The following is a 17,999-nucleotide window of genomic DNA, read 5'->3' as shown; positions in this document are numbered from 1 at the left end:
TACATGTGTGCTGTAAGTGATGAGTTCATCCACCTTCAGGGAATTTTACATCTAAAAACTGCAGATCAGTTAGCATGTGCACAGATTTCAAATTGTTGATTACATCCCTGTTTTACAATCTCTGAGTATTTTGCTTTTCTGCTGTTCCCTTTGGTTTCATACCCAATATGAGCAGAGGTTTTCTCTTTGCTCTCTCTCTGCCTTTCAGACTTGCTTCCTCTTTTTTCCCCATGTTCTTTTGCTGCCTCTTCCACATTTGCTGTCAGTTTGCTCAAAAGCTGCCTTATGTCCTTCACTACTTCTTGTAGTTTGCAGCTTATACCCCTGGTTTGCCTGAACCATATTTACTTGTATGTTCCAGGTAACCTATTCCAGTGGCAGTAAATGTTTCAGTTGTTCCTCTGCAGCAGAGAGAGACAAGTGGATGGAAAACCTACGCAGGACAGTGCAGCCTAATAAGGTAAAAGGAGCAGCAGGAATATTACCGCCAGTAAAATGTGGTGGGACTGACTTTCCCCAATGACATATGAAACTTTCCTGGAGATACAGACCCATTTAATTAGATTGGTCCTACTAATGTGCTATCTGAGGAGTGAACCACCCATGAACATAGCAAAAGCCACCATGCACCACTTTTACATAACAGTTAGTAGGTTAAACATTTAGTAAGCAGTCTCCTTTCATCTTGGCTCCTGATTCTCATCTCAAAATCTAGCAAGACCAATCAAGGAACTTTCATTGTGAGCTTTACTGAGAAGGTACCTAATTGCTGTTTTTGGTTTAGGCTTCTTATAGTACAAAGAAATGGAGCTCCGTGTTTCAATAGAGGGGCCAGTATTGGCAACAGAATGATTTCTATGTTGTGTGTTCCTTGAAAGAAAAAAAGGTCCTGAGTTACTAAAAATTTACTAAAAAATCACTTTTTTTATCAGTTTGCTAGATTGGTGGTGTTTATTAACCATAGTATTGCAGTAATTCACAGAGGAAGTGATACTGTTCGATACAGGGGTGACTGGTGCCTCCTGAGTCTGGGGGGGGCACAATTTGTGGGTGGGCCTGGGGATGGGCCAAAAACCCCATATCCACTCCTATACTTGTGCCATGGCTTAGTGCTCCCCCCCCCATTCGCTGTCGGCCCATGCAGCAAAAAAACTGGCCTACTTTTGGGGGCCAAGGGGGGGGGGGGGGGGGGATGTGCCCCCCCTACCAATTGCTTGTGGTCTTAACACAAGGAGATTTGAGGAATTTACCTCTGAATGGTTGAACTGCAGGGCAAATTTGTTTTTCTAAATCATTTAAAAAATGGCCTCTCAAAGATGATCAAGTAGGGAGCTATAAAGTACAGCCCCATGTTCCCGGCTTCAAAAGGAAAATGTTCTATTCCTTAGGCTGTCATATCTAAATCAAAATTGATCTCTTTGTTCTGCTCAGGACAACTGTCGTCGAGCTGAGAATGTGCTCCGCCTCTGGATCATTGAGGCAAAGGACTTGGCCCCCAAGAAGAAATATTTTTGTGAGCTGTGCCTTGATGATACACTGTTTGCCCGCACCACCAGCAAAACAAAAGCGGACAACATCTTCTGGGGTGAGCACTTTGAGTTCTACAGTCTCCCACCTCTCCACAGCATCACGGTGCACATCTATAAGGATGTGGAAAAGAAGAAGAAAAAAGACAAGAATAATTATGTAGGCCTGGTCAACATCCCCATGGTCAGTGTGACTGGGCGTCAGTTTGTGGAAAAGTGGTATCCAGTCAGCACACCTACCCCCAATAAAGGGAAATCTGGGGGGCCTTCAATTCGGATCAAGTCTCGATACCAAACCATCACCATCCTGCCTATGGAGCAGTACAAGGAGTTTGCAGAGTTTGTCACCAATAATTACACCATGTTGTGCTCTGTTCTGGAGCCGGTGATCAGCGTGAGGAACAAGGAGGAGATGGCCTGTGCTTTGGTGCACATTCTTCAAAGCACTGGGAGAGCCAAGGTAAGTAGCCAGATACAGTGTCTCCATGGGGCTTTTGATAAATGGTCTCTTGCGGATTACTGTAGACTAAGAAAGCAGCATTTGCATCATCTTAAATACAGATAAAGATGGAGATAACTCAAGGATGTACTGGTCCAGGGAATGGGAGTTAAAGGAGGAATGCTACGAAAGAGGAAGTGAAGCTAAGAAAAAAAGTGGGTACTTTCAAAGGAACTTAGGCAAATTTTCTAGAAAAGGAAGACAATTTTAGATATGCTATACCTACTGAAGGTTTGTAAGCGTGAATGTATTCCAAGGAGTAAACATAGACATTTTAGAGGAAATAAATATTACAGGGTACAAAGCATTAGGCTTATAAACCTTTCTAGCTTTGCAGAAGGTTAAGTGCACAAGAACTGTTGCTACATTTCTGCAAACATGAGGCACCATGACTGGTGTAGTACCAAGGAGCTTGTGAATAAAGTTTTGTAAGCGTGTGTTAAAAACTATAAACAACAAGGTTTTATCTTCTAGGGCTGTGCAAAACGGGCCCTATTTGATTTGGATTTGGCCTGAATCGGGGACAGTGATTCTGTGAATCAGGGATTCAGACCCAGGCACAGCTTTAAAAGTTTTTTTCTACATACCTTCTGGTAGCAGCATGGCTTGTGATTGCTGCGATGTTGGGGCAGTTGGAGCGTCCCACAGCAGCATGGGGGGCTCTCCAGCGTGCTCGGCAGTGAACCTGAAAGCGAACTGAAAGTACTTCCAGTCCACTTCCAGGTCTGCCGGGGAGCACGCTGGGGGACCCCAGGTGCCCCCCCAGACCCAGAAGGCACCAGTTGCTGAGCCGAGGGGCACGGGGTGGGGGGGGTCAGTGCGCTCTCCAGTGGACCCGGAAATGCTTCTGGTCCACTTCTGGGTCTGCTGCCGAGCATGCTGCCCCCCCCCTGTGCTTCTGTGGGATGCTCCATGCACCCCAGCATCACAGTGATCACAAGCCCCTGCTACCTAGAAGTATATGGAAAATACATTTAAAGCTGTCTCTATGTCCGAATCTCTCCAAATTGATTCAGAGGGTTCCAAATCAATTTGGAGAGATGAAAGGGTCCTTTGATTCGATTTGGATTCAGAGATTCGGCCGCTGAATTGGGCAGAATCTCCAGTGAATCGAATCAGGGACCGAAGCTTTGCACAGCCCTAACATCTTCACTGTAGAGTTAAATTGAGTGACTGGCAGCTACGTTAGCCTAGCTTGAGTGGGAGCCACTGCTCCAGAAAGCCATGTTCAAGTTAGCATCCCCTCACTGGTGCAAGGACATCTGGGAGCATCTTCTTTAGTTTTCTGTGCTTTAATAAGCTGAGCTGTTTTGATTCTTTCCCAGTGAATTATGAGCGAACCTAGGCATGGAGGCAATTAGTGTGGGATGGCATAGAAGGACTTTTGATACTTGAGTGGTTTATCATTTATCCTTGCTACAGAATGGTGTGCTTATCAGCAAGAGAGAACCTCGTACCATGGTCTCGATTATGCCCTCCAGGCAGGTTGAACCCAGGCAAGCTTGGCTGAGAGAGTTCTGTGTGGAAGGTGGTTAGGTATCCCCTAGATGACAGCAAGAATGAATGTTACATATGTTTAAATAATCGTGCCAGTCTGTTTGCCATACTCCACTTCACACTACTCTCTCTAGCCTTTTGGATGGAGTGTGAGGAGAATGAACACCATACCAAGCACTTGTCTGGTCTAGAGCAGATGACAGCTAGGATAGCTCCTGTAGTGCTGCTCTGATCACTGCAAGGGAGCCTCCAAACTCCTTCCAAGCCAGCTACAGCAGACAGACAAATTTAGCACTGTACCTCTCTACCTCCCTCATGCCTGTCTTGGGTGTCTTAATTGGCAAAGCTTTACAATAAGGATGATATAACTTATCCCTCCCAAGAGAACAGGATTTGTGGTCATGCATTTACTGTTTTGTTGTTACACTTGAATCTGGCTAGTCAAACTGATTTGGGAAAGCTATTGCCATCTTTTCTATAAAGAGAAAATAGTATGTGAATAAAAACAAAGCATAGATAATGCAAAACAAAACATCTTGTTTTATGAATTCTGATAATTGTAGCTACGTATTTGGGACTTGAACTATGCTGGTAATGTACTGAGGTATGTCCTGTAAAATAATGGTATTTTAAGGATATCAGATTTTGCTGTAGCACTTTTCTATAATTGTGGGGAGATCTGCACAAAAAAAATGTGGCAAATTAGCAAGTTTCTGCTGCATTATTCATTGAGCACTGACAAGAAGTTCAGGGATGTAGAATAACAACAAATTTTTGTCCCTGCCCCAAAAAGATTTCCAGTATTTGGGTCCAATCCTGCAAGGTATTAACTACTTCCTGTGAAATCTGTCTCCCCAGTTTCCACTGAAATCAACAGCTGAAGAAGTTGATAACAATTGCATAAGGGGGCTCTTTATTAGCAGTTGTTAAGACTCAGTCCCCATTCTGTGGTTTCATTCCTTATACCAGGGGTGGGTAGAGCCTGGCCCATGGCTGGATTTGGCTGACAGTGAACTCCTTTTCCCAGCATCCCCTGCCTTGCATGGCTGGGGTTGGTTTTCATAGTGACCCCAGCAGTAGACACACTATGATAGCACCAGGCCCAGGTTTCTGTGAAGATTGGCCCCAGCAGTACTGGCAGGCCATGTGGCAGGGTGAGATGCTGCTCCAGGGCCAGGCCAGGATCTTGCAGTGGTGAGAACGTGGTCCAAAGCCAGGGCAGAGCTGCAATCTGCCGCCTGCATGCTCTGAGCAGAGGCATCCAGGCAGCGAATCACGGCTCTGCCCTGGCTCCTGACCATGCTGTCACTGCTGCAAGGAGCCGGGGCAGAGCCACGATCTGCTGTCTGCACACCCCTGCCCGGAGCATGCAGGCTGCAGATTGCAGTTCTGCCCTGGCTTGACCACACTCACTGCTGCAAGATACCAGCCTGGCCCTGGAGCAGCTCCCCACCCTGCTGCGCACCCTGCCAGCAGTGCTGGGGCCGGTTTCCATGAAAGCCCTGGCCCTACACTATCACAGCATGGTGGCTGCTGCTGGGGTCTCCATGGAAACTGGACCCAGCCACATGGGCAGGGGCTACTGGGAAATGAAATCTGGCCACCAGCTGAATCTGCCAGTTTGCCCACCCCTGCCTTAGACTGAGCACATGAATGTTGTTCAACACCATGCCAGATCAATGCACAATAGGAATGCTGTTTCTCCAATTCCTACCTTTAATTTGCTCCTGCTTTTCACCATTGAAAATCCATCTCTCTTAGTTAAATTTGCCCACTTAATAGAAAATTTGAATATCCTTTCCTCTTTGTTTGTGTGGGTTCAAGTCCAGTTCCTATCTGGAACATATATCATTAAAATATAACTATAAGATGTCCACTGTCAGACATGAAGCATAGACTGCCAGAATCTGACCCAACCAAATGTTAAAAAATCTTGGTTACAAGGACTTTTCATTCAAGATTTGTTTCTCCTATTCTAATTTTATCCCATAATCCCTAGCTGCTGTTTCCCTTTTCCAGTGGAGTCCAAAAAAATGAGATGGGGACCTTTGCTGTCCTAGACAATCTAATGCACAGACACAAGAGGTTCTCTAGCTAATCCATATGGCCCACATGGCTATAGTATTATCATGCCTGTCCTCCCAGGCAGGCACATTTCAGTAATCTTTTCATTCCTAAATCTGGAGTACAGGATTTTTAACCCTTCCTATCTGTCATGATTTTCCTGTTTTTAAAACCATGCTATGCTGTTTTTTGGTTTAAATGTCTTCTTTCTGCTTGACTTTTTCCCTGCAGGACTTTTTGACAGACCTGGTGATGTCAGAGGTAGATCGTTGTGGGGAACATGACGTCTTGATCTTCAGGGAGAACACACTTGCTACCAAAGCCATTGAAGAATACTTAAAACTAGTAGGCCAGAAATATCTTCATGATGCACTAGGTAAGAAAGTATCAAGCACCTTATTTTCTTCATGTCTCAGAAGCTAATAGACAAATACTGCACCAGCAGGCAGTCAAGTAATTGGTGTGACTCTGGGTATGTCTCTGGGGCCATAAATGGAGCATCTGTTTCATTATAAGAAGCGTTGGTCTTTTGCTGTAGTTCCCCCATTTTGCGGGATCCATGGCCCTATTTTACATAGCAGATCCACTGTCAACACCCATACAGAGGCAAATATGGAATCTTCCCCAGGAGGATTTGTAGCCTACAAGAAAAGAAACTCCTTTGTGTGGACTCCTGAAATCCTACTCCCACACTATATGCACTAGAACCTAATTGGTTCTACCATCTCTTGATGACATAGAAGGTCCCTTTTGGTTTTTGTTTCAAGTCCAGCTCCCTTCAATTGCAGTAACCATATCTATGTATGCAGCTCCCAGGCAATTTAAATGCAGTTCCTGAGGAAAAGGGAAATAGAGAAAGTGTGAAGAATGCCTGTTTTTTATTTATCTGTTTGTTTTGTTATTTTCCGATTTTCATTTTCTGCAGTTTTTACTCAAATGACTTCTTAGAATAAATAATGATGGCAAATTATCACTTGAGCTGGGACACTCTTCACAGATCATTGACTCTGGGGCCTGCACATCTCAGAAGTTTTGTGTACTGCTGCTCTTGGCTGTGTTGATTTTGGTTTGCAGATAGGAGACTTAGGAAGTTTGGCCACATGTCATAGGCCCTTTTTGCCCATGGAAAGCATAAATAAGGTTTTTTTCCTAAGGGATCTGCAACATTTGAAAAGGAAATGCTTACTGCAGACAGCTGAGAGGGATTCTCAGTCCTCCATGCTCTGCATTTTTTAGGTATCCTGTTTCTCTCTATTTCTATTGTTGATTTAAATGTCATATTTTCATTATGATTCATTGATAGCCATGAATCATTCAGTCTGGTGTATGAATAGAGATAAAAAAGGATTCTGCTAATCTAACCACCTGGGAAGATGCTGACAGTTTACTACTATGCCTCTTGATACTGGTGGTGAATCCCAGTACTGTGCACAATCCCAGGTGTGTAAGCTGAAACTACAAGAAAGGATCAGAAACACAACATTTAGGTCTTCATAGCCCCTTTGAGGGATGGAAAGAAGGAGATGGTATTTTGATGATGTTCCCTAGAACAGAGCAACCCAAACTCCTACCTGAAAGCTTTTATGTACCCAGGGGCATCAAGCACAAGGCAGGGTTAATTATCTGTAGGATTTTATTGCTGGGCACCTGTTGCTAGCACCTCCAAATGAGCTGCTCCTATTTACTGATCAAAGAAGATAAAGCCCAAGCTAGCATTTACAACTGTGTGTATGCGTTACATTACAAGGAAGATTTGTCACTTTGCATCTTATTAGGTACAGCCATTGCACTCCTGGAAGATCTCCAGTGTGATCTTCTAAGTTATAAACTTTGGGCATGGGCCCTGCTTTACAGCAGTTAATTTGTGGATACCCACATTAACCTTGTAGAATTGTACCAGGTCCAAATACAAATAGCTAGCATTGCATGCAGACAGCTAGAGTGAACAAAGCAGTGAGGCTAGTGAGCATTATGCACCATGAGTGCACAGTACAACTTATATTGGTAGCCCCATAAAAAGGCCTGCCTTTAGTGTTCTTTACTAATGGAAAGGAATATGATGAATTCTTATCAGATCCCTTGTCTGATCCTGCATGCCCAACTCTTTTGTGCTCAGCTCTCAACTTCCTGCTTCAGTAACCTCTCCCTTTCCAGCAGAGCCAGCAGTTTCATGCTGCCTGTCTAGCTACTAGCTTACTTGCCTAGAAGTGCTGCCAGCCCTTTACTAGTCCCTCCCTAGCTTCAGGCTTCACTCTTGGTATAAACCACTGCCAGATTAGTTAATTATAGTCCCAACAGCTTCTATCCCATCTGTGAGGACTAGAACCACACCCCTTTCCAAATAAACTGACAGTTTCCTTACAAGTCACTGCCAGCTGCAGGCTGGGTCCTCTCTTGCCCAAACTCCCTATATCAGGGGCAAGCAATTATTTTGAGCAGAGAGCTGCTTACTGAGTTTTGGCAAGCCATCGAGGGCCGCATGACAGGCAGCCCAGGGCAGATAAATATTAATTTTCTCAATTTTTTAGGGGCCCCGCAGGTCAGATAGAATGACCTGGCAGGCTGCATTTTGCCCACCCCTGCCCTATATGAACCACCTATCTGCTGCCATTTCTTGGCCTAGGGAGGGTATCAAACCTGGTGCAGAAGTCGAGACTGATTTCTCCATAGAGACCCAGCTCTCTCTTCCAGTACAGTATCAGTGGTTCTGGAAATGCATCAGTTATCGAGTGCTTAGGCACATGATTAGATTCACTAGTGTTCTGTGGGCTAATGTAATCAAATTTTGATTACATCTTGGGTATATTTCTTACATGTTAAAAATAATGAGCCTGGTTCTGACAACTTCCCGCTGGTTGAATAGAACCAAAAGGCACCGTCCAGCACAAGTAGGAGTAATGGAATCAATCTCTGAATGTGGAAATGAACAGCATATTACTTCATGTCTTGTTTTCCAGCATATTCAATTATCTTTTGGTCCAGTCTATTACATTTTACTGTAAGCCCTTTAATGTGCAGTAATTACATAAAGATATTTTTAAATTAATGACTTTTAATATATCATTTAAGACCTCAGTGCTGAATGATAAGATTATAAATCAGAGAAGTTAGAGATGGAAAAGACTTGTTAGGTCATCCAGTCTGTCTCCAGCCCAGGGCAAGGTTGCTCTTGTTGGCATGTTCTTCTAGAGCTTTGTCTGATCAAAGTTTTCAGTTCCGTTCAGTTACATTCTATATTCATTGCATCAGTTCAGTTAACCTCATTGAATTTAATGTTAGATATTAAGTGTAGCTACAAGGATTTTTTCAATACATGATTAAGACCCGACTGCATGCACTGCTGAGAGCACTATTGCAGACACAATTGGCTTACCCACAAGTGGTGCTGAGAACAAAGAAAATACCAATTTAGAGATTGTATATGTTTCTTTCATATATAATATTTCCACCATTAAAAACATCTTTGGCTTGAGCTGCAGTACTAATTGTTGTATCTTATTGTTTTATTCCATGCTATTGAAATTTCCCTTTTCCTTTAATGGGCTATCTTCAGCAGCTGGGGTCAAAGTTCACTGTTGAGCAGAATTTATTACAGTTACATGGCAAAACCTTTTATTTTCACCCATAACTCAGCCACCAGCATCAGCAAAAGTTTCTAAACTGACCTAGTTTTTCATGTATAAGAGGCAAGGTTTTTTGTGGGTGATATCTTTTATTAGGCCAACAGCGTGGTTGGGATAGACTTAGAGAAGCTTTTAGTTACCACAGTGAGACCCGAGGAAGGGCCTTATGTTACCCAAAAGCTTGTCTAAGTCTATCCCAACCATGTAGTTGGTCCAGTAAAAGATATCACCTGCAAAAATTCTTGCCTCTTAATTTTTCATGCAACTGTGAATGAACATTTATTCAGGATAACCAAACATGAAAAGCAAAAACTAATTGGTGGCTAAGGAGTTTAAGAAAATGTATCACTTCTGCTGTTTGCAGAAATGTTAGTGTTTTTATGGATAAGCACTGTGGTATGAGCTTGGAAGCAGGAAGATCTGAGGAAATGAAATTAGGAGTTTTTGAATCACTGAAAGGATGAATGGAGATCTTAGCCCATTAAGTAGCAACAGTATAAAAGAGCACCTGATATGCTAAGAGTATAGGAGAGAATGGAAAATACAGTTACATCACAATTTATCACCAGTGAAAATTCCAGTAGCCAAGAGCTGGAGTCCAGTGTCCCATTAGACAGAAACTTTAAAGTTCTAAAAATAGGTAGCTGAGATTTTGCAAGATGCCAGCATGATGAAATTGTAAAGACTAGGATTATTTCACCTGGGTTGAATTATTCATGATTGTAAAGGGCAAAGTATAAATGAAGCCATTCCTTTTAGTCTTGTCTCACAATACAAGAATGAGGTGACACTCCTGAAATTAAAGGACAGTAAACTTGGAACTAATAAAAATAAGTCATAGTGTCAGATTTATTGTTAGACAAGGTCATAGAGAAAAATAACATGGCTTCATTTTTAAGAGGATGGATAATTTTGTGATCACTAATAACATTTGTATGTATGCAAACAGAGATAAGAGTAATGAAATCTCATTCTTCAGGCTCCCAGGTGATTGCCTGTGTGGACCAGAAAGCAGATCCTCCTCTGTTCCTACCCCATGTATGATGTTCCATAGCTGGGCCAGATCTTGACAAGAGCACCAGAGGCCTGATCTGGTCTGGCAAATGCTGGCTTCTAAAGCAGTTACAAGGGGTCATGTCCTCAGTATCTGGTGTCTGGAGACTATATCCCTGCAGATGCTCAGAGCAGAAAATGCAGTTGCCAAGGGAAGGCATAAGCAGGATTTGAAAATACATCAGGGAGACATTTCTTATAATTATTGCTGTTTGTCACCTTTTCTTCTTACAGGAGAGTTTATCAAGGCTTTGTATGAGTCAGATGAGAACTGTGAAGTTGATCCCAGCAAGTGTTCTTCAAGTGAATTAACTGATCATCAGAGCAACCTGAAAATGTGCTGTGAGCTAGCCTTCTGCAAGATTATCAACTCTTACTGGTGAATGCCCATTTTTGTCTCAGCTGTTAATTGATTTCTTCACTTAGGAAAGGCAAAAAGTACATCCCTTTCACCTCAAAAATGGGAAAACAGTGGGGAGAACTGGAACAAACACACATCCATGTTTTACAGTAGCTTAGTTTCCTGTTGCTCATCACTTGTGACACAGTATTGCAAGGCAGACTTCATCCCAATCCAGAGGGATCCTGCCAATGTGCCCAATCCTATATATTGTACCATACTCAAATGTTTCCTGGAATATTTACTATGGCAAGGGCAGAGATTGAATGGTTTTTTTGTTTTTACCAGCTTCTGCTTCTGAGTAGATTGAAATAATAGCTTTTCTGTTTCAGGCCACAGGAAATGCAGATAAATTCAGCATATAAGATATTAAGTCTAAGTACAGAAATGAGCAAAATTCAATATGGTTCTGAATTTTTTACAAAAATGGCACTTTGTATGGAGGTCATTGGCTGTCTTTCTCTTCTTTCCAGGTTTGATAATAATCAAACTTACCATTTATTTAGATTAGGAATGGATGAATAGTTCAGACCTGTGAATCCAAGTTTGATTTTTGTGCCTTTGAACAGGGGGCACTTAACTACTTCAGTTTCCCAAGTGAAAAGACTATTCAGGAGTTAAGTCTAGATACCTGATGGCATTTGCTAGTCTGGAGTATGAAACTTTTTCTCACATCATTGAATTCCTTGTGCCTGACCACCAGTTTAGCCTGTTAAATTTTACATCCTTACCATTTTATTTCTTTATTTAATTTGTTGCAGTGTTTTTCCTCGTGAGCTGAAGGAGGTGTTTGCATCATGGAAGCAGCAATGCTTGAGCCGGGGCAAGCAGGATATCAGCGAACGCCTGATCAGTGCCTCGCTCTTCCTCCGTTTCCTGTGCCCAGCTATCATGTCCCCAAGCCTCTTCAGTCTCATGCAGGAATACCCTGATGACCGCACATCCCGAACACTGACACTCATTGCTAAAGTCATTCAGAACCTCGCCAATTTTGCTAAGTAGGTGTTTTAGGTCTTTGGCCTAAATCAACGACCATAAAAACTCTTTGAGGGTGCCAGTATCACTGTATGCAACTGTCGCATTTGCTTAAAGCTGAATCCTAGGAGAGTTGGCAAAACAAACTTCAGGAAGAGTGGGGAAAGAGGAGGTGCTTTTCTACCCATGCAGAGTCCTTCTCTGTATAATTTAAGACAGACAGTGTTCAGGGTTTTGTGATATGTGTGCTGTTGGCCCAATTCTGCTTTCAGTGGAACGATGCTGACATGGGATTACTGTAACAAAGAATAGAATTATGTATTTGTATAACCACTTATACACTTTCATTTTTATTTCATCTCACTATTACACAAGTAATAAGTTACCCTAAAATGGTGAACCTTTTTTTTTTCTTTTTAACTGGAGAAACTGGGGAAAGAAAATTATGCAAAAGTCATGCTTCTGGAGGCTCCAAAAGGAGGTTTGCATGTGGGTTTTGAGCCCATTGCCCTGTAGCATGAAGACAAGTGTTAAAACCAAGTTGATTCATGGAAAGCATTGGTATGCTTCTTCACTTATCAGTATTCTCTCTTTCTGTTTCCCCCAATTTAAGAAGAAAGAGTGAGTCAAGTCTTATAATAATTAAATTCTCTGTTATCCATTGTATTTTGTGTAGAAGCCATTGACTGTCTTTCTCTTCTTTCAAGGTTTGGTAATAAAGAAGAGTATATGGCCTTCATGAATGACTTCCTGGAACATGAGTGGGGGGGGATGAAACGCTTCCTGCTGGAGATATCCAACCCAGATACCATCTCAAACACGCCTGGGTTCGAAGGCTACATTGACTTGGGCAGGGAGCTGTCTGTTTTACACTCCCTCTTATGGGAGGTTGTGTCCCAACTTGATAAGGTAAAACAGGCTGGAGGACTGGGAGGGTGGATCTTGTGATAGTATCATAGCAACTTGAGTACTGGGAAACATCAAGGGAGCAGCTGAATCGTACTTTGTGGAAAACTCTTTAAGTTAGATAACCCTTTAGAAAGGTATTTGACTGTAGCATTTCATATTTATTCTTCCAGTGATTGATTCCAAATTAGGGCTTTGTACCTGCAAGTCCTTGTGAGGCCTTGAACAAGATGTGCAAAGTGTTGTGCAAAAGAGCAAACACTTTATAGAGACTCAAGTAAGAGTGTATGTCAAGTATTGCACTCTGTGCAGAGTGCTAGGGAAGAGGAAGGTGGAAAATGAGAACCTCAGCAGAGCTTTTGTTATCTGATGAAGAGATTGGCTGCACATTCCCCACTTTGTCCTTCACTGTCCTGATCCAAAAGCTTAGTGAAGTCACTGGGAGTGTGTGTTTCTGACTTCAGTGGGCTTTGTATGTTAGATTTCCCCTGAATTCCCTCTCTGGCATGTATTTTTATCTCATGCTTATACATGCAGCATTCTGCTCCTGCTCTTTTCAGGTCCAAACAAATTCTCTAAAAGCTAGCACTGAAAACTCCCAGTTCTAAAATAAAATCCGGCTGTGTCCACTCTGCTACCTACACTATCGCCAGCAATAGTCACTATCCATTTTTAGCTAGCAAGCTGGCAGTTGCATCAGGCACAACATGCTCCAGCCTGCTCTTCCTTCACAATTTGGGATCTGTGGTGCCAATAAGATACAAACTTGTCAATAAAGAATGTTGACAGGACTCAGACACAGAATCAGAGATGCTGAGTGAGATGTTGCCTCTTCTTTTACAAATGACTATAACCACTTCCCTCACACTTTCAACATTTAGTGTGTTATAGTGCCTACAATCCCAGATACCATTTATAACCTACTATTCAGGTGTTTTTTATTGAAATTTGGGGAGGTAAGATGATCTGTGGAAAGCTAATAACTTGTTACTAGTAAGTCGTATAGAAATAACGATTTACTGAACGATTATTTTCCAGCTGGCATGGGTCAAAAATGTTTGCATTGGTGTGTTCCAGTAATTCTAAATGTCCTTGTGCAGGATGATAAATATATTAGTTTGATGATGAATTGTGGATTTGTCTGACAATTTCCCTCCTACATTCACGTATTCACAGCATCAGACACATTAAAACCATTCCTACAAAGACTGCTTTCCTTGGGTCACAGGAATGACCACTTATGCATAAATGACCAGATTCTCAGCCAGTGTAGCTCCAGTAAATCCACTGTAGCCATTTCAGTTTATTTCAGCTGAGGATCCGGCTTACAGACTTAAACACCTCTGGGGTTACCTGAAGTATAAGCCCCCATCCTTAGGGTACTGAATGACTTCTGGACACTGATGGGATCAGATATGAAAGTAGCTACTGAAAGCTGCTCTGAAAATGTAGATAAATGGAACATGGCTTGAGAGCAGAAGCAGAAGGCAAATATAACATAAAGGCAAAGTACTTTTTGCTGCTTTGTTCTTTCCTCAGTGCAGGTATCAGCATGTTCCAGCAGGCTCTGGGAAAGTGGTTTTGTGGTTCACTAAAATGGGAGTTACAGGTTTAAGTTACATCACTGCTACTTTGCTGTGGGCAATGATTACACAGGTTGAGAAAAGAGAATAAATTACCTGGAAAATGCTGAAGATTTTAATAAAAGAGGAAAACTTGGGATAACCAAGCAGTCGTAAAGAACTTCCCAGAGTAGTCCATTGATTGAATGCCTGGTGGTAGAAAAAACAAAATACCTTTGACAGGAAAGTAGTCTTTGTACAGGGTTTTATTGTGTAATTAAACCTCCCTTGCCCACTCCTTACCTTCAATCCCAAGGACCTATAGCAATGTGTAGATCCCACTGTCAGCAGCTGTCCAAAGAGAGCAGAAAATGGGAATAGCAGCCTCCCCAGCAGCACTGGGGATTTGATAGAACTGTGCTCTGTGGTCGGCTGCTCTTGTACAAAGTCTTGTGTTCACCAGACTTAATGAAGCACTAGCCAGTGACGAATGGGAAAAGGTATTGGGGTGAAAGTCACTGGTGTTTTCATGCAATTAATTTTATTTTTTAAGTGGAGAAATCTACTTTAGTACCCATCTTTTGATAACAGCTTGGTACAGAAGGTGGCATCAGTACAGGATGCCAAAGGAGAAGGCTGATGAAATGGAAACCTCCTCTCCCACATCCCTCTCAGTTCTTTCCTGGACTCCCTGAATGCAGCACTCCCTTGTCTGTTGGCATGCATTTCTTCTACCATATGACCCCTTTTGCCTGGAAAGTTCCCTCCCAGTAGTTGACTCTATAGTCTCTGATTCCTTTTAATTAGTAGTAACTGTAGTTCCTACCTTGACCCCCACTCACTGGATGTAGTTTGCTTTGCATGACAGTTTTGTGTTGGAATGGCAGTAGTTTGGTTTTATTGAGCATGAATTTTATTTTTGGGGGTCAATCCTAATTTCTTTTCTATTTCCTTTTCTTTCCTCAATGTCTGCTGCACCTTGTTTCGTCTCCTCCATTCATCTCGTCGCCGTGGTTACGCTGCTCCGTAACAATGCATTATGGTCCTGCCACACCCACACACAACACACCCACCCTTCTTCCTTCCAACCTCCACCCCTCCGCCTCTGTGCATCGTTATCAAAAAATGGCGGACGTTGCGGTGATTATTATCCAATTAGGGTGAAAATTCCTTCCTACAGGCGACCGTGGCAAAACTGGGACCTCTTCCTCGTATTCTTGCTGACATCACCAAGTCAATGACCAATCCAACACCGATACAGCAGCAACTGAGACGTTTTACTGAGCACAGCTCTAGTCCAAACGTTAGTGGAAGTCTCTCCTCAGGGCTTCAGAAGATATTTGAGGACCCCACTGATGGGTATGTAACAGCCAGGATTAAAAAAGAATGATGAAGGAAAAAGGGGTGTGGGATGTGGGAGGTTGCTAGCTTCTCTTAAGGTGACTCCTGTAAAGTAGTGGTTGGTCACCCAAAATTTCTAGGTAGGTAAGTGCGAGTACTCAGGACAAGTATCTGTAGTTGGAAGGACAGCATCATACTGAGAGATGCAAGTAGTTGTTATTAAGAGCTGGTAAGCATAAGCCAGGACACCAGGACTTTCCTGAAGTCAGTTATTTGGGCGCCTGAAAAACAAATCTTATACCAGCTTCCCATCTGGACCTATAAGCATCACTCTAATATTTCATTCTAGAGATTGGCTTGCCTTTTCAGTGGTAATGAGACTTCTGTGTTTCAGGAAGAATGAATATTAGAATAACCAAGTTAAAACCCTTCTTTGTTTAGTGGGGCATCTCTTACTTTCTTACTAAGGGTTACAATCTGAGACCTCCAGCAAGAAGTCTTGAGGTGGCAGAAATGCACGAGGACTTGCTATCTAATGGTTTATGCCTATGCTTTGTGCTACCAAGTGTGAAGTACAGTTTTGATACTTGGAAATGTCTCTTACATTCTGGGCCAACAGCTTTTTAACAAATTCTGCAGTCTTAACTTCTCAGGTGAACAAAACGCATGCAACAAAGTCCTGGAAGAGTGGTAAAGGGTTAAGTGACAACTGGAATGCTGTTTCAGCTGGAAAATAACAGTATCTGGGGGTGCACAAATCCATGGGAAACAGGTTGTATTTTACTTGTGAGAAAGTAAAAATTAGGCACTACATACTTTAAGCTCCCTTCTGAAAATAAAAAAACACAAAACTCATGCTTATTAGAGAAGTAGGTATTCTGAGGAATATGAAAAGCTTCATAAGAGGAAATAATCTAGTTCTTTCAGACTTTGGGAAAGGAAGGAAGGCTAGATGAGATAGAAAGGCATCTCTAGGACAGATCTTCTGGGATCTTGGCCAGTTAAAAATTAACCAAATTCCTTTCCACTTCACAGTGACTCGCATAAACTGAAATCTCCAACCCAGGAAAATCTAGATGGATTCTTTAGGGGCAAAACCTTGCTGTTGGTTCAGCAAGCATCCACCCAGAGCATGACTTATTCAGACAAGGACGAAAGAGAGAGCATACTGCCCAATGGACGTAGCATCTCCCTGATGGACCTTCAGGACCCCCACACAACTCACAGTGATTCCCCGTCCATCATGCATGATGTGCCTTTGCGTTTGGCTGGTAGCCAGCTCTCCATAACGCAGGTGGCCAATATCAAACAGCTGCGGGAAACTCAGAGCACACCTCAGAGTGCCCCCCAAGTTAGGAGACCTCTGCACCCAGCCTTGAATCAGCAGGGTAGTCTCCAACCCTTGTCCTTCCAGAACCCAGTTTACCATCTTAACAACCCACCTCCACCAATGCCAAAGGCCTCTGTGGACTCCAGCTTGGAGAACTTAAGCACTGCCAGCTCCCGGAGCCAAAGCAACAGTGAAGACTTCAAACTCAGTGGACCCAGCAACAGCAGTATGGAGGACTTCACCAAACGCAGCACACAAAGTGACGACTTTTCCAGGCGGCACACAATGCCAGACAAACCTGTTCCTATTGCTCTTCCCCGCCAGAACAGCACGGGGCAGGCACAGATACGCAAAATGGACCAAGCTGGGCTGGGTGCCAGGGCCAAAGCACCTCAGTCCCTGCCCCATAGTGCTTCCTTACGGAGCACAGGGAGCATATCGGCAGCATCGGGTGCAATGGCGACCGAACCAGTTCAGAATGGGACCCAGTCCCGACAGCAGTCCTCATCATCCAGAGAGAGCCCTGTCCCTAAGGTGAGGGCAATTCAGCGGCAGCAGACACAGCAGGTAGGAACAAAAGCCTCTACTGGGTATTTTGTAAGTAAACAACTGAATTCACAACTTTCCATTTTATTTAAATGTGAAACAAGAGATGTGAATTTATATAGGTATTATAAGAGAAGTAAAACATAAGGAAACCAGGCAAAAGTATAGTTTGCCTTGTTGGTATGGCTAGATTGACCAACTAATCCAAATGTAAGCTTAAAATTTTTTTCTGTGGACTAGCACAATAGAAAATGTAGAAGGCAGAGCAGAGTAGCACCTTTTAAACTAACGTGTTCAGAGACGCATCAACTTTCGTGGGCTGTAACCTACTTTGTCAGATGCTAACTAATAAAAATGGTGGAAAGCTTGTTTAAAGAAACAAAACGTGAAGAATTCCAAAAATAAGAAGCCTTGTCCCAAAAGCCAAGATTGCTAACTGACTGTATTTGTTTAATGTGCTGTATTAAACAAAATGCTTAGAATGAGAGAAATTACTAGAGAAGAATATCCTAGAATCTGCAACGGCCCAAATGCTAAATAAATATAGCATTCTTGTCAAATATAAAATATACATAGTTTTCATCACAGACAAAAACCTTCAGTCTGCTCCCCATCAGGGTTGCCAACTCTCAGTAAATTTACTGACAGTCAGTTAAAAAATCAGGCTAAAAATGGCT

General features: G+C 42.7%; 1 protein-coding gene across 1 annotated transcript in view; it reads left to right on the top strand.

The window, feature by feature from the left end:
* Positions 1-17,999, top strand: part of RASAL2 (RAS protein activator like 2) — a 178,876-nt gene that overhangs the window by 142,339 nt on the left and 18,538 nt on the right. The window contains exons 7-14 of the mRNA XM_025214769.1: positions 362-460; positions 1,432-1,986; positions 5,818-5,962; positions 10,497-10,641; positions 11,424-11,660; positions 12,345-12,546; positions 15,286-15,464; positions 16,482-17,343. Coding sequence (XP_025070554.1) covers positions 362-460; positions 1,432-1,986; positions 5,818-5,962; positions 10,497-10,641; positions 11,424-11,660; positions 12,345-12,546; positions 15,286-15,464; positions 16,482-17,343 — 2,424 coding nt within the window. The remainder of the gene's footprint in view (positions 1-361; positions 461-1,431; positions 1,987-5,817; positions 5,963-10,496; positions 10,642-11,423; positions 11,661-12,344; positions 12,547-15,285; positions 15,465-16,481; positions 17,344-17,999) is intronic.

The sequence above is a fragment of the Alligator sinensis genome, unplaced genomic scaffold (genome assembly GCF_000455745.1).
Source record: "Alligator sinensis unplaced genomic scaffold, ASM45574v1 scaffold293_3, whole genome shotgun sequence".
Classification (NCBI taxonomy): domain Eukaryota; kingdom Metazoa; phylum Chordata; order Crocodylia; family Alligatoridae; genus Alligator; species Alligator sinensis.
Note: the sequence above shows the minus strand (reverse complement) of the source record. Positions and strands in the feature narration are given on the sequence as shown.